This window comes from Oscarella lobularis, chromosome 12, assembly GCF_947507565.1.
Source record: "Oscarella lobularis chromosome 12, ooOscLobu1.1, whole genome shotgun sequence".
Taxonomy (NCBI): domain Eukaryota; kingdom Metazoa; phylum Porifera; class Homoscleromorpha; order Homosclerophorida; family Oscarellidae; genus Oscarella; species Oscarella lobularis.
Genome location: NC_089186.1, coordinates 438,552 through 453,445, shown reverse-complemented (window position 1 = coordinate 453,445; position 14,894 = coordinate 438,552). Strand labels below are relative to the sequence as shown.

The 14,894-nt window shown below is 48.1% G+C and overlaps 4 protein-coding genes across 5 annotated transcripts; 2 read left to right on the top strand and 2 right to left on the bottom strand.

Annotated features, from left to right (window-relative positions):
- Window positions 1-67: 67 nt before the first annotated feature.
- LOC136193671 (uncharacterized) lies at window positions 68-4,998 on the bottom strand. Of its 2 annotated transcripts, XM_065982600.1 has the most exons (6): window positions 4,925-4,998; window positions 4,815-4,865; window positions 4,694-4,751; window positions 4,513-4,578; window positions 451-4,443; window positions 68-319 (listed from the first exon to the last, which is right to left on the bottom strand). In XM_065982600.1, the coding sequence occupies exons 5-6, from the start codon at window positions 3,776-3,778 to the stop codon at window positions 309-311; spliced, it is 3,339 nt and encodes a 1,112-aa protein (XP_065838672.1). In that variant the 5' UTR covers window positions 3,779-4,443; window positions 4,513-4,578; window positions 4,694-4,751; window positions 4,815-4,865; window positions 4,925-4,998; the 3' UTR covers window positions 68-308. The 2 variants fall into 2 exon arrangements, with proteins under 2 accessions (XP_065838672.1, XP_065838671.1); XM_065982599.1 differs by having other exon boundaries at window positions 4,815-4,994.
- On the top strand, window positions 4,040-4,723 carry LOC136193933 (uncharacterized). The gene is made up of 2 exons (XM_065982941.1): window positions 4,040-4,565; window positions 4,713-4,723. The coding sequence occupies exons 1-2, from the start codon at window positions 4,040-4,042 to the stop codon at window positions 4,721-4,723; spliced, it is 537 nt and encodes a 178-aa protein (XP_065839013.1).
- A 189-nt stretch (window positions 4,999-5,187) lies between the features above and the next one.
- LOC136193548 (uncharacterized) lies at window positions 5,188-8,450 on the bottom strand. Its single transcript, XM_065982460.1, has 6 exons — window positions 7,400-8,450; window positions 7,022-7,332; window positions 6,736-6,965; window positions 5,848-6,673; window positions 5,599-5,777; window positions 5,188-5,540 (listed from the first exon to the last, which is right to left on the bottom strand). The coding sequence occupies exons 1-6, from the start codon at window positions 8,346-8,348 to the stop codon at window positions 5,261-5,263; spliced, it is 2,775 nt and encodes a 924-aa protein (XP_065838532.1). The 5' UTR covers window positions 8,349-8,450; the 3' UTR covers window positions 5,188-5,260.
- A 775-nt stretch (window positions 8,451-9,225) lies between these two features.
- Window positions 9,226-14,431, top strand: LOC136193740 (uncharacterized). The gene is made up of 5 exons (XM_065982693.1): window positions 9,226-12,489; window positions 12,539-13,369; window positions 13,422-13,802; window positions 13,863-14,101; window positions 14,164-14,431. Exons 1-5 carry the CDS (start codon window positions 9,240-9,242, stop codon window positions 14,296-14,298), a joined length of 4,836 nt encoding a protein of 1,611 aa, XP_065838765.1. The 5' UTR covers window positions 9,226-9,239; the 3' UTR covers window positions 14,299-14,431.
- The last annotated feature ends 463 nt before the right edge of the window (window positions 14,432-14,894 follow it).

The following is a 14,894-nucleotide window of genomic DNA, read 5'->3' as shown; positions in this document are numbered from 1 at the left end:
GCACGTGAGCGAGAAGAGTGCGCGTATGCTCACGTGCAATGCACGAATTCTCGTGAATTCAGCTACTTTCCGGGATATTGTTTACATACATGAATACTGTTTACATACATGGATATTCTCTATATAAGACGGACTATAGGCTAATTAGTGCAGAAAATTAGCCAGCCATAACCAAACGTAAAAGTGAAAAATAACGAGTTTCACGGGGCATGCAGAGAGTATACCAGTGGGACACAACAATAAACCATATGTGATCCATGTAGCAGCTAGCTCGTTGCAGTGCCGAGTTTTCTTGTGCCTTTGAATTCTTACTTGAAAACTAAACGTAAAGCTCTCTCACACATAGTTTATTAGTTGTCGACCTCTATAAACAACGTTATGGTTTACCGTTACATATACGTAGCTTTCTTATATATATTTATTTCACTTTCATTTAAAGCTAATTCTTACCGATTCGGTCGCGAAAACAAATTGCCTCCAACTTGAGAACAATCTCGTCAAATGTAGGCCGCCGAAAGGGACTTAGTTGCCAGCACGACTTAGTCAGTTCTATCATATCTTTATCGCAACAAGTGGGAAACTCGGGACGAAGGTCTTTTCCAACGACTCGATCCAAAATATCTCTCACCGTGAGGCCCATCTGCAAATGATCGGAGTAGGGGTGATTCGCAGTTTGAATTTCCCATAAGGTAATTCCGTAGCTGTACACGTCCACCGACGAGTCGTAGTCTCTTCCGCGAATTATTTCGGGAGCTCGGAAAAAAGATGTGCCTACAGCCCGTGTTCCTCTCGCGTTTCTACCCTCTTCGATCTTTGGCACGAGTTTCGTGCAGCCCAGATCGGCCACTTTGACGATTCCGTGATTGCTGATGAGCAAATTGTCGCATTTGAGATCGCGATGCATTCGACCAATTGCGTGCAGATGGCGCATACCTTTAGCGGCACCTAGAGAGTACTTCACCTGGAGGTATCGTTCCATTGGCCTATGGGCATAGTGTGCGTCTAACTCATTGCGCACCGATCCCCGTTCCATGTACTCGAGCACGATAAATGGCTTGCCTTCGACGTTCATACCGGTCCCGATAAACTGAACGATGTTGGCGTGAAAGATCGATCTTAGAAGCTCACTTTCGTCGTTGAAGTCTTGCAATTGTTCGTCGGTGCAATCGTCGGCTTTGATTTTGAGCACTTTGACGGCGACGATTTGATCGCGATAGGCGGCGCTCCACACGTCGCCGAATGACCCATAACCAATAACGTTCAAGAAGACAATCTCGACGTTGTCAACTGACCAGATGTTCGACAGTGTCGTCAGCGTTTGCTCTGCTCGATCTAATACTAATCGTGTCTCTTGCAATTGTTCCTCTTTACTGGATGCCACATTCTCATGTTTTCGTATACTATTTGCGCAGTAGGCGACCGCAATAATTACAAGTATCATTGCGACAATTCCTGTTCCGATTAGAAACAGCGTAGGATATTCGCAATTTGTTCCTGTAAATCCAGGATTGCACGCACAAACGGTTGTGCAGTCAGAGACAAACACGCAGTTGCCGTGATGACAAACACAATTTTCTATCGGCATTGACCGATTTGCAACTGTTACCAATTTTTTGGAACATTCCTCACATCGGAGTGCCCCTGGTTTGTCGCTGTATGTTCCTTGTTGGCACGGAAGGCAGGGATAGCGACTGAAGTCTTTGCTGTACGATCCAGGTGGGCACCCTTTCTGCAACGAGTAAAGAGACCAGCTCGAAGTTCCATCGGGGTTCTTGTAGACAACACTAGTCACTAGTTTGTTTTCGTAAGCCGTCAGATATTCTCCTTCAGGCCAGTGCTTATATTGGAAATCCGGATCGACGTCGAATGGCACAAGAAGATCAGCAATCCTTAGGTCTTTTGAATTTCGTTTAATATAGAACACGTATCGTCCGATTATAGCGCTTTTCCAAACGCATTCTCCTCCGCTTAAATCTATTCGGTACTGCCATTGGTTCCACGGTGCCGAACTTATGATGGTATTGACCGAAAACATATTTATGCTACACGAACTGTCGTTTCGTAAAGTCCCGCCGTAGACGTAAAAGACATCATCCAGGACTGCTGCGTAACTTTTTGATAAGTGAGGACCCGTTTGCAAGTTGCCCAAAATGATTTGGTTACCGTGCTGACGAGGCTGATACCACGCTGCAGTCATCGCGGAAAAATTTACAGTTAATATCCACAGCTCTGCGGAATTAAAGTCATTGCCATATAAAATTAGAGATCCGTTTTGCATTGCCGTCAAAGTCGAGTACTCTCTGCTAGGTGGTCTCATTTCCTCCTGCTGCACCTTGTTCCACAGTCTAAGGCTTGCCGTGTAGATCCACACCTCATTTATGGATAACTTGTCTTTAGCAAAAGCGACAATCGTGTCGTTACCCAAGGCTGAAACGGCCGCCGTATAAAGATCTGGAAGTCTTTCGTGGTCGTATAGAGTCCACATGTTGGCCTTCAAGTCTAGTCGCCAATAGTGATATTCCGCAAAATCAACATCGTAATAGAAAAGAAAGTTGCTCAAGAAAACATGATTCAAAACAATCGGACCGGGAGAGAGAAGAGGAGAAGCCGCTCCATCAAATAGAACTTTAGATGTAGCGTCTGCGACCACTTTCACGTTCTTCACTTGATTCATTTCCCACGTCGACAAGTATTCACAGTCGCTGCTGGATCCTATCAAATAAACGCTCCTATCAACGACAGCCACGCTACCGACAAAGTCATTTGAGGAATCTTTCCACTTGAGTTCACTACCTGAGTAATCGATTCTTGAAGTAATGTATTTCTTTCTGGCAACGTCGTAGAAAATAGCGGTTGTTCTATCCATAAACATCACCACTCCCAGGTATTTTATAAAAACTCCACTGTAAGTGTAGCTAAAATTGGAGAACGTTACTACGTCGTATAAAGTCCACTTTGCCGTCTCTAAATGGTATCGCCAAACATTGTGCGACGGCCCAGAGTTTGTATCACCGCGGAAAATATACATATCTGAATCCGTTGAAGATGACAGATGATTGGAAAGCCCTGGTGGCCATAATGACCAAATGTGCCGTTTAATATTTATCCATCTGTACCGCATGGCGTCGTCATCTACGCAGCGCAACTCCCACAGATCGTCGAGACTACGGTAACCTAAACCGTATCCGCCGTAAAGAAAAACCGAATTCTTGCAACGGCACGGACTTTTATCGGTAGGTGCAGCTGAAACCGAATATTTTGTGCGAGTAGAAGGATGAGGCAATGGTATTGAAAGAGGTACCCACGCCTCTCTAGTGCCGTCAAACAAGTGAAACAGCCAGGTAGCGTTTGAATCCTGTCCCAACAGAATGACTTGTACAGAGCAGAGCGTCACGAAAGAGTTGACTCCCGCGGCAGACGAAATCAAGCGCGTAGGTTTTGGAGGTGCAACCGGTGTCCACGAATTTTTCCTGGGACAATAAATCCACGAATCGGTCATCGATTCGCCGTGCAAACTAAGACCGCCGTAGATAAGAATGCGAGTCAAACCAGGTTCCGACGCGTTGTGACTTCGTCGATACGTTGCCGCGAGTAATGCTGATCTTCCCACCGGTCTGTTAGGAACCCATTCTGAGGTCATTTTACACCAATCCCCAATAGGATCTTTGCAATCGTCTCCTGTTACTGTCGCCAAAGAGAGGGGGTTGAAATAGGGACGGATTGACGCTTGTATTAAGTGACACGCAGCGAAGTATAGTACAAGCTGTAGCTGACGCATACCGTTTCTATCCGCGGGTTGAAACTGGCTTTCTTAGGGATGCCGTACGCTCTCCCTGTATCTGCGGGTATTTTACCAGGGGTAATTTTGCATATCCCTCTAGAGCTCCTACGCCGACTTGTCTCCCACGGGCACGTGAACAGTACACAGGTTAAGCGAAGTACCTAAGGATCTCGAGCCCCCAAGCCATTCATTGTGCTCAAGCACATGGAACGAGGTTAGGTACGAAAGGAGTTAGACACAAACCACGCCCACACGCCAATGGAACTGAAGCTTCAAGTAAAATGGGCAATGGAAGCGGCGAAAGGCATGCGTCATCTGCACTCCATCGGACGAATGCGTAGAGATCTCAAGTGCGACAACTTGTTCATCAACGATCGCGGAGTGGTCAAAGTGGCCGATTTGGGATGCACGAAACTCGTGCCAAAAATCGCGGACGGTCACCAGAGAGGGACAAGGGCTGTAGGAACGGCTCTATTTCGAGCGCCCGAAATCATTCGCGGACGAGACTACGACTCGTCTGTCGACGTATATAGCTACGGAATTACCTTGTGGGAAATCCAAACGGCGAAGAATTCTTATGTCGATCAATTGCAGGTGGGCGTCACGGTGAGAGATATTTTGGATCGAGTCGTTGGAGAAGAACTTCGTCCTGAGTTTCCCGCCTATTGCGACAAAGACATGATAGAACTGACAAAGTCCTGCTGGCAAATGAGCCCCTTTCGACGACCTACATTTGACGAGATTGTGCTCAAGTTGGAGGCAATTTGTTTTCGTGACGAAATCGGTAAGATTATTACCTACACCAAAAATATATAAAAAGAGGCTTAGGTAGGTAGTTCCTTAAATTATCGGCCTTTGCAACTAAATTTGCAACTGAGTAGAACCCTCATACACTAGAAGACTAATAATTACCTATGTTACGTTTGTTTAGCTTTCAAGTAAGGATCGTTCACGCAGTCTTCTGCCAGTGCTGTCAGCAAGGAAAGAAACTCGGCTTAAGAACTTTTTAGAGGCGTTTCAGTCGATGATTTACGTTCTTAGTGTAGCACGATTGTCTCCACGGAAATGTAGCAAATCGCGCCGTCTGGTGGTTTCATCGGCGCTTCGTAGTCAATCTTCTATTCCAGATCTATCACTTCGTACCTTCTAAATGAGGAAATCTGCTCTCGATGTCGACAAACGCGACGATGAAAGTGGAGCGAGGAAGCCCGGATGCAGCCTATACATAAACACGTGCTATTTTTGCCCCTCCGTGAAGAAAAATGGGGACTAGTAAAAATACGTTGCCAGCAAAAAAATTTTGACTGAGCAGACCTAGCTAAGTTCTTTTCGGGTAGACCACGAAAAAGTAAAAAGCAGACCCCCGGGCTCCTATGGTAGGGAACATGATTCTTTCACATTGGCAATATAACCGTGCATTACATCAAACGTCAAAACAGAACAATCATTGAACTAGAGAGTCGAAGCCTCTCTACTAGTCTACGGCACGTAGAACTTCATGAAAACAGGATAGTGATCCGACACGCTATTCCAAGCCGCAAACGCTTTCATTCGAACAGGATTTTTATTCACCGTTATGTCATCAAAGATGAAGGGCGAATTCAGATTGTCAAGGTCATCCCGAAGAAGTTCCGGATTATAGACGCGACATCCGCTGACGCCCGGCTGGTTTGCTTGCGACACCGGCCAGACGTAGTCCAACCTCGTCAAATAATCGAGTTTCGTAAAGGATAGACCACTAAAGCCAGCCATAGTACACCTTAGACAAAGATTCGTATATACATAATCAGTCAACGATTTCATTACTACGATCGTACGTCACTTTGACGTTGGAAAAGCGAATATTAAAGTCGCCGACGAGAAAGGCATGATTTCTGTTTTCCTTTGGAACGTTATTTTCGGCCTCTTTGCGGTACGCCTCCCCGGTAGCGACGCTGCTGTCGTCGTTTTTGACGTGAGCATTTACAAGAGTAAGGAGAAACACCCATTCGCCTTTCTGCAAAGAAAAAATACCGGACGTTCAATTGCTGCTACACGTGCGCATGCCTAATAAGCAAAAGCCTTACGCTGCCCTCCGTGTAAAACTCGCACATAAACGAGGGACGAGCGTCATCGTCGACGACGCTCATGTCGATGTCCGTGCAATTTTTTGCATAAATGTCGTTGTCAACAGCGAACCCGAGCTCAGGCGTCGTCGTCGACCAGTACCATTTTTTGTTCATTACCAACTTTTTCACGACTTTAACGTTAGTACTTCCCGGTAGTTTTACAGCGTTTTTCCAATTTCTTGTCGGTTGCAATTCTTGCACGGCAACAATGTTGAATTTATTTAGAAGTGTCTTGAATTCAGCCGCCATTTTGATCTCTTTTCTTTCTTTAAAGGTGATGGCGTCGGTCTTCTGATCAATCGTCGGATCGAAAGATCTCATATTCCACGTCGCCACAGCGTATTTGATCCCCTTACGAGTCTTATGAGTAAACATCACCGGTAGATGATCGCTGAACTGCCGACTTCGATATAGAGGCATGTATTTTCTGCGATTATGCGGATGGCATGCCGGCATTTCGCGATTTATATACTTCAAGCGATCGATTTGATCCTTGATACCATAGTTGTGAAGCAGCGGAGCGCACGTCGATCGCCTACTCGAAACTCTTGGTTTGACCGTTATGCCAGGCGGAGTTTCTGGCCCCGGAGAACCGTTGTTGATTGTGCCCGCGGTCGCGGCGGCGTTGTTTGTGTGCTCCGGATAGTAGGTGTACAAAAGGCGAACATTTTTGCTGACTGCGAATCGATCGAAGTGCGACTCCTTCAGTGGCGGATTATCGGGGTCCAAGTAGAGCTTTTCGCGATACGTCGTCGGTCCGGGGTCAGGAAACTGCATGTCCTTCCTATAAAATTCGATCGGTCTAAAAGTAAGCCGACAAATCGCGGGCCATGTATATATACATACAGAATTTTCATTGTCTTTTCCGTATCGTCAAACGCGTTGGTTTGCGGTCCACTTGCCGTTTCCTTTCCTCCTCCGATGTTGAAGTCTCCGGCAATCATGACGACACTATTGCCCGCTGTCAATGAGGCGATGTCCTTTTGAATTTTTTCAAGCTCGGAATATCTCGTCGAGGCGACACCGTTGGTCAGATGAACGTTGTATATGGTGAAATCCATTGACGATTTCGTGTTCTGCACGAACAGCGAAATGTCACATTATTTTTTCGCTTTGAAAAAAATTAAATTACCCGAAAGGAACATCTTGTAATTTTTTTCGTGAGAATCAACTTGCACGAATTGGGGACGACGGAAAATTTCTTCGTATTGTACACAAAAGCGAAATAGTTGATCGCCTTAATGTCCCGACCAGTAGACATGACTTGCATGATATTCTCGTCAAAGACGTTGTACTCTGCGCCCGACTCGAGGGCAAGCTGCGTTCCGACCTCCTGCAATGCGAGTATATCGGCCCTCTCTATGACGTTTCGAATCGTTTCCGCTTGCTCGCTCGCATAATCGCGATTGAACTTTTCCAGACCGTGCATATTGAACGATCCAACTATATAGCAAAGAGCTCAATTAGAAAAAAAAAACATCTCAAAGACAAAACACTTGTGAAGGTGTACTTATCGTATCGTGTGGAATGTAATCGTTGTGAAGTTGCAAGCCCCTCGGATCGAGCTTTCGCGCCTCCGATAGAATGGCTTTGACGTCGTCTTCGACGAAACGCCTACCGCAGACGTACGGGTCGTCGCACTTGGGGGTTTTCGGCGCTTTCCCAACGTAAGGGTCTCTATCGTCTGGCTCGTTCATGCGCTCGCAGAACGAGCCCGAGCTTCTCAGCGACACGAGTCCGGCGATGCTGACGATTTGTGTCTTCGACGTTTGCGTGAACGTGAAGAAGGCAGAACCCGTTAACACTGTGCTGCCTTGGCATACGCTCAGTTTGTTGCAAGCGAGAGCGATCAATTCGTCTTTCAGAACGAACTTGCAGTTTTTAAGAGCCGAATCGATTGTCGGCTTTTCCTTTAGGTAAACGGCCGATTCGTAAGCGAGCGAAGATGATAGATAAACGTTATGCTTGTCAAGGAATTCCGGCCTAATGCCGTATCGATCGTCGAGCGACTCCGAGCCCGTATACCACGACAAGAAGGGATAGACACTCGGTTCGTTCCGCGGCTTACTGGACAGTTCTATGAGATTAACGTTACGCACCCTCCTCATATCGGCCACTCCAAATCCAATGGATTCGCCTAAGAACTTGAAATACATAACCGTATCCCGCTTATGAGGGCGGCACCCAATCCCCGTCAGTACGACTTTCGGCGACAAGAGAACACCCTCGCATTTGCGCACGGGCTCCACCATCGGCGCGCCCGTCGACGACGTCGTCTCCTCCATGTGAACAATGATTCCGAACGCCTGATGTCTTATTCGTGTGGTCTGGTCGCCCATGGCCTTCACCACGTCCGCGGGAATTTCGTCGACAAACGATCGGCGACGGACGCCGTCGCATGCGACCGGCGGCGGCGAAGCGACGAGAAAGAGGAGGAGCAGGGTAGCGGCAGCGTGCATCTTCAGCGCGCGGAACTCCCAAAGCGACTGGTGCTCCGAAAGAACACACCCTAGCTTTTGTCTTACGCTAAAGAGTAAATCGACTACACACGCGGTCGTTGTTTATTTATATAATTGGCAAAGTGAAGGAGCGGAGGCCGCTATAGGAGACAGTTCCAGCCCCTTTTCGCGAAGACCGCGACTCGTAGAAAGGTTCCGAACCGAAGGGGGGTTGTTTCGCCGCACGATAGGCCAAATGAGCTAAGGAGCCCTGCCTTACGTTAGAACTATGATGCGACTTGTCTTGATCGTGCCTCAAAGGTAATCGAAACGATTCTTTCTGCATGCATGACGCGCAGGGAAAGAGCAAGAGAGTAGCAGTAGATGCTAAACGCTGGAATTGCTTTTCATGAATGCCTGCAGAGAAAAGACGCTAGCGTAGTGGGAGGCGCGCGTGCACTCAGTAGGCTAAAACAAAACGGTTCGTTAGAATGAAAGCGTTTGGTGCGTGATTAGCTATCTGTCGGCCGTTTACGCTACGAATCGAAGAACACCCGCCGTGATTTCCAATATACAATTTTCCAATTTGGTAATTCGAATGCATCTCAAACGGCTATTAGCAAATCGCTCCAAAACGTGACCGCATACCAAATTGACAGGTCCGATAAGCTTATCCTCTAAACGAAATACCACCTGTGCCTACTGAAATCTAAAGTGGGGCAGTCGGCTTTTTCCAAAGCGTCCCGCGGTTCGTCAAAGCAATTTGAATCTAGCCGCGATGCCAAAATTGGAATCCCCCGCAAACCCCAAAGATCGCCATTAGTCAAGCCGACGCTCTTTGAGCCTCTATAAGACCCAAGTCGAAGAGCCTATTGCCTCAGAGCGGCCGGCGGCTAAGCTATCACCTAAAACATGAAGCCTCTCACCACTCTCCTTCTCGTTCTCATGTCCAACGCCGGCGCCGCTTACTTCCTCGGCGATCCCGGCGTTTTCGATCAGATGATCAACAAGTACGGCAACGGCATGGGCACAATGAACGAAACCGGTCTCAACATCTACATGATGGGCAGCGAGCTCGTCGGCAAGGTGACGCCGCCGAACGTCTTTCGCGTGCTCGACTTTCTCAAACTCATGCTACCGTCCGTCGCCGCGACGCTCGGCATCGACGAGGCGAATCTCGACAACCCGTTCAATTTTCCCGTCGACAATTTCACGCTCAACATGCTCGACAACTTCTGGTGCATCGGCACCCAAGAGCTACCCGCGATGCCACTCATATCGGAATTCATGACGCTGTCCGACGTCACCGTGCTCGTTTGCCTCGAGCTCAGTCCCGACGCGACGTCGCTGGCCGATCGCGTTCAAGTGAGTTCGTTCGCGATAGCCGGCGTCTGGCAAATGGGTAGCATCAGTCTCGAATTCAAACTCAGTCTCGTCGGCTCGACGTACTATTTTCGCGGCGCGCCCACGACCGGTCTACCCGTCGGAACGTTTATCGAGTATCTAGGTGCCCAGCTACTTCCGGACGAATTCGCTACGCCTCTCCGAAATTCCGGACTCGATAAGTTTAGCATCGAGAAAGCGCGTTTCATTGGTGTCTACGGTAGCGACGGTTTCGCTATTGGACTCTCCGGTAATCCGACTATACAAGGATGGGGCAGCTTTCGATGTCATCTAATTTTTACGCGCTACATCGAGAGAGACAATCAGGACGAGGGCGTCGCCGTGACCATTGCCGTTAACTTTCCCGATTTCTCACTAGCAAATCTCGTTCAAAAATTATCCGGCTACGACATCAGCGACGTTCCCTTCCTGGGAACGCTCACTATACCGGAAACAGGTGTTGTCATATCAACACGAGACTTGATACCGAACTTTCTACCCGAAGTCTTGGACGGGATCTTGGCCCAAGCGAGGCCTATCTACAAGGGACTCACGTTTGCAACTGCTCTGCCTATTATACCCAATCAAGAACCCGTTATTTTCGTTATTCACATCGGCTCCGGCGGACTCAAACTTACTATCGCCGATCCCGGGCGAGCGCTTACTCTGGGTAACATTCTCAGCGCCATCATTCCGGATTTTTCCGTGAACGAACTCACAGACCTTCCGCCTGGAATATCGGATCTGATTCAAAATCTTCTTGAAATTCAACTGTTTGGCTTTTCCATCTCGACAAAACCCAAGTGCATCGCCGTCGAATTCAAAATTAATCAAGCGGTCGAAGTCGTGCCGGGATTTGCACGCATTATTAATCCGTCGCTCTACATCAACGCGACGTTCTCCAAACCGCGTACGATCGTGTTCAAGGCGGGCGGATTTTGGGAGTTCGGTTCGTCCGCGTTTCCCATAGCAATCGAACCGGCTCCTCTACCTCCAAGACTACCGGGCCAGAACAACCAACTCCTCAAAGCCAAAGGCTTCCTTTTAACCGGTAAAGGAGACGAAATAATACTTCGGAATATCATTAATAAATTCAACGCTGATTTTCTGCCGGACGAACTTCAATCCGTACTCACAGCAGCATCGATGTTGGATTTCGCCATTGTAAGTCCAACATTTAAAATTCCAATAGGCACCGGCGCAAAAGGGTTTCAATGTCAATTTTCCGGTAAACCGAGAATCAACGGCTGGTCGGGGGTCACTCTAAACGCCGTCGTAAGCAAGACGACGGGAAAGGCGGCGCTCGCCGTCGGCTTCGAGTTCGCCAACATGGGAATCGCCGATCTTATACAGAAATTAACTGGTGTCAACGTCAAAGCGTTAAGTCTCCTCGATCGATCGATGAAAGTCGCTTTCATGATATCGTCGCGTACGATGGACAACGTCGTGCTCGAAGGCGAAGCCCTAAGCAAAATTCCTCTCCGACGCGGTCTTTCGATCGTCGCCGTTTTCACGTTTCCTAGCAACTGTTTAGGAGACTCGTTCTGCGAGTTTGCCAAAGGAGCGCTCGGCAGCAGCGCGAGTCTACAAATCGCCGCGACGATTACGTCCCTACGTCAGTTCAGCTTCTCGGCGGGCGTAAACAACATCCAATTGGGCTCCGGTCTCATTCTCAGCGAAGCGGCACTCGAGTTTGCCATAGGCGTGGAAACCTACGTTGGTATACGCGCAACGCTAGCGCTCAGCAACCCACCGCTCTCGTTCACCGGATGGGTTCGAGCGGGCATTCAGGGCCTCGAACTCGGCATGACGATGAACGGCATATGGAAACGAGCCTTCGGTATCGATTATCTCGCTTTCGGCAACGGCATCATATCGATCACACTCAAGCCTGGAATCCCGGTGCCCGGCATCGAATTGGGCGGCGAAGTGCGCGTAGGAAAACTAGACAGCGGACGCGAAATCATCGCAAAGGTCTATCTCGGAATCGATCCCACAATGCCTCGTCGTAATTATTTCTACGGATCGATCACAAAACTGACGATCGCTTCCGTACTCGAAGCGTTTGACATCGATTTGACTCTACCGCAGTGTCTAGCTAACAGCGGTCTTCCCAATGGACTTGAAGTCTCGTTTGCTTTAGAAGCGCGAGAGCTCGTTCCTTCAGGCATTGTCATACCCCAAGGCTTTGTTCTAAATGGCACGATCGACATACTCGGCTGGCGACTAAAGGCCTATATCAACGTAGGCCTTCCTCGTGGCATCAAAGTCGACATTCGCATGGATCCTCTTAATATAGGAGGCGGCGTTTTGAAACTATACAAATCGAGAACCGAATCGTGGGTCGGTCCACTTCTCGTCGCCGACGTCACCGCTTCGCCGCCGAAAGTCAACGTCACGGCGGCGGGTTACGTGAGCTTGTTCTTCGGATTAGTCGAAGCCGAGATTTTTCTCCAAATAACGAACACGTATTTCATCTTCTATGTGCGAAGGAGATTCTTTCTCTTTGACGCCCTATTGAAGGTCTACGCCCCGTACGGATCCCTACAGGAGGCGTCGTTTCAAGTCTACGGACTCCTATCGACCGAATGGTTGGCAGAACTCGAGAGAAAAGTCTGCGATGCAATAGACGGCGCTGCGAAGTCGGCGACGGACGCAATAGATCGGGAGCAGAGAAAAGTCGACCAGGCCAATTCGAAATTCTCCGCGGCTGTGTCGGATCTTCAAGGAAAACAACGCAACGTCAACAGTCTCTGCCGACTTCGATATTGCTCCAAAAGTAAGACAACGAGTGACTAAGTAGTAATTTTTGAATGTCATTTTCTTAGTTTGCATGGGATGTCCGTCGTGGAATTCGTGCTGTTCGCGTTGGTGGGGAAAATGCATCGGCTGTCCCGGGTGGAACAGTTGCTGCTGGCGCGCTCCCGACGTCGTGTGCGAGGCGTACAACGTGGGTTGCAAGGCGCTACGCGGCGTTGCCTACGCCGCCTTATGGCTCGCGGAAAAAGTCGTCGATAACAGTCGATGGACACTCGATGTGGCCAAGGGAGTATTGGAAGGGGTCAAGCAGACCGTGCGCGCTGGCGCCGAAGCGGCGAAGTTCGTCGTTCGGCTCGGTCTCGGCGGAATCATAAACATCAAGAAAATCGAATTTGACGTCAAAATTGGACTCGTCGAATCTGGACACTTTTCCGGAACGATCGTCGTTTCGTTCCTGCGAAAAACTGACGTCACGCTGAGTTTTACCCTTCGATTCAAAAGCGTACAAAGCATGGCTTCGGATTTGGCCGATTCGATATTTCCCGGCATTACGGGACGACGTAAGCGAGAGGTCGAAGAGACTCTTCGTCGACACATGCCCGACTACAGTCGTCGACACTATATGCCCGAAATGTACGTCTATAAACCGGGCTCGGCCGCCGAATACCGACCCAAGCGCGATTATCCGGAACCGGTCTACGAAAAAACTGTATTCGTTGTGAGAAAACGATCGTTGACTGACGAGCTCCAAGCTGAGAGGAAGACCGTTGAATCAAATCTGGCTGACATGCATAATCGCGTTCAGCAGTTTACTCGTCCGTCCGGCAGTGCAACAGTAGCTTCAGATAGTACGAATCAGGCAAAACTTATACGTCTCGATCAATTGAAGAAGACTCTCGGTAGGCAAAGCGAGTAGCGGATAACACCGTAATTTACGTAATTAATTTTTAGATACTGCCGCTGAAAAATGTACTCATTTTGGAGACATCAAAGAATTCATTCTTGAAATACCTCTCGCTATGGAGGCTGTCTACGGCGAGTGGAAGAAAACCATTGGCAATTACACGAACGAAGTCCAAGCTCTTAGTGAGGGCTATGCGAACGTAAGTAGGCAAGAAGCCGAGGCAGCGGCAACTGTCGCAAAGGCTCGGCAAGAATTCAGCGATTTCGAAAAAGCCGAGCGAAATCAATCAGATCTCGTTGAAGAGGCGAAAAATTTGCCCAACGTGACAGCCTCGCCCGCTTTTCTTACGGCGGCAGACACGGTAACGTTTAGCAATAACATGACGGAAGAAACGATTAACAAGGAATTGGTCGCCGAAGTAGGCAATGGTAGATATACGTACAGAATATAGGCGATGTATACAAACTCACTCGCATTTAATTCTTAAGGCTATTCGGAGTGGAATCGAACTTTCAAGGACGAAGTGGTGTCAGAGAACATCCAAACAATTAAGAGCATTGTGCAAGCTTATGGCGAGGACGTGACGAAGGAGACGGGCTTAACGCTGGCGGATTATCTCAATGAAGTCTTCAAAGCTCTCAAAGCTCCGTACGAAACTATTTCGCCTGGAGACCCTCACTACAATTCGGCTGTCAATCTTCTCGAAAGCTTGAGTGTTATAAAACAGGTAAATTTTCCGTTTACTTGTCGCCTATCGCTTATCTAAGGAGTTATTTTTTCGTTGATTAGAATTTGGATACTCTTATTCACGAGACGGTTTTCAAAGCGAAAGATATATCTGACACTCTGCTCGCTGAATTGAAGGAAATTGCGCAGATAAAAATTTTCTGCGCCGGAAGCCCGAGCGCGAATACGGCCGGCTGAAGCGCGTTGACATGGTAATTAATTGTCCCTCGTCTTCTATCTGTTTCACTTGTTCTGTTTGGATCTGAATTTTTTTTCTATCGTTCTCTTTTACCATAATGGGAGTCTCGGTTTACTAGTAAATGGTCTGTAGCATGAAGGAGATGACGTCAATTGTAGGAGCACGTAACAGTGCACAGTCGCAAATGAAAACACGAGAGGGCTGAGACTGCATTCGCTTCAGGCAACACAAATAATCTCTACTACTCGTCTGTGGCAGTAAACTGGAACCTAGACAGGTGTACGTAGTTCAACAAAGAGTTCATCGATATTGAAACATTATCACAAGCCTAGATTACCTCACAATCCATTGACCTAACATGTGCATTCATTCAAACCTAAATTACCTCAAAAATCCATTGATATGGTCTAACCGGGTGTGGCGGCTGCCAGCTAAGCACGTTGAGGGGAAAGGGAGCTATAACCTATACTAACTTCTAACCACCCTACCTACTGACAGCCGCCCTAAATCCTAATGCAAGGGGAAAAGGACACGTGCACACTAACAGTGTCGGCCGTGATGCAAAACCGAGTACGAATCATCTCCATGTAACGAA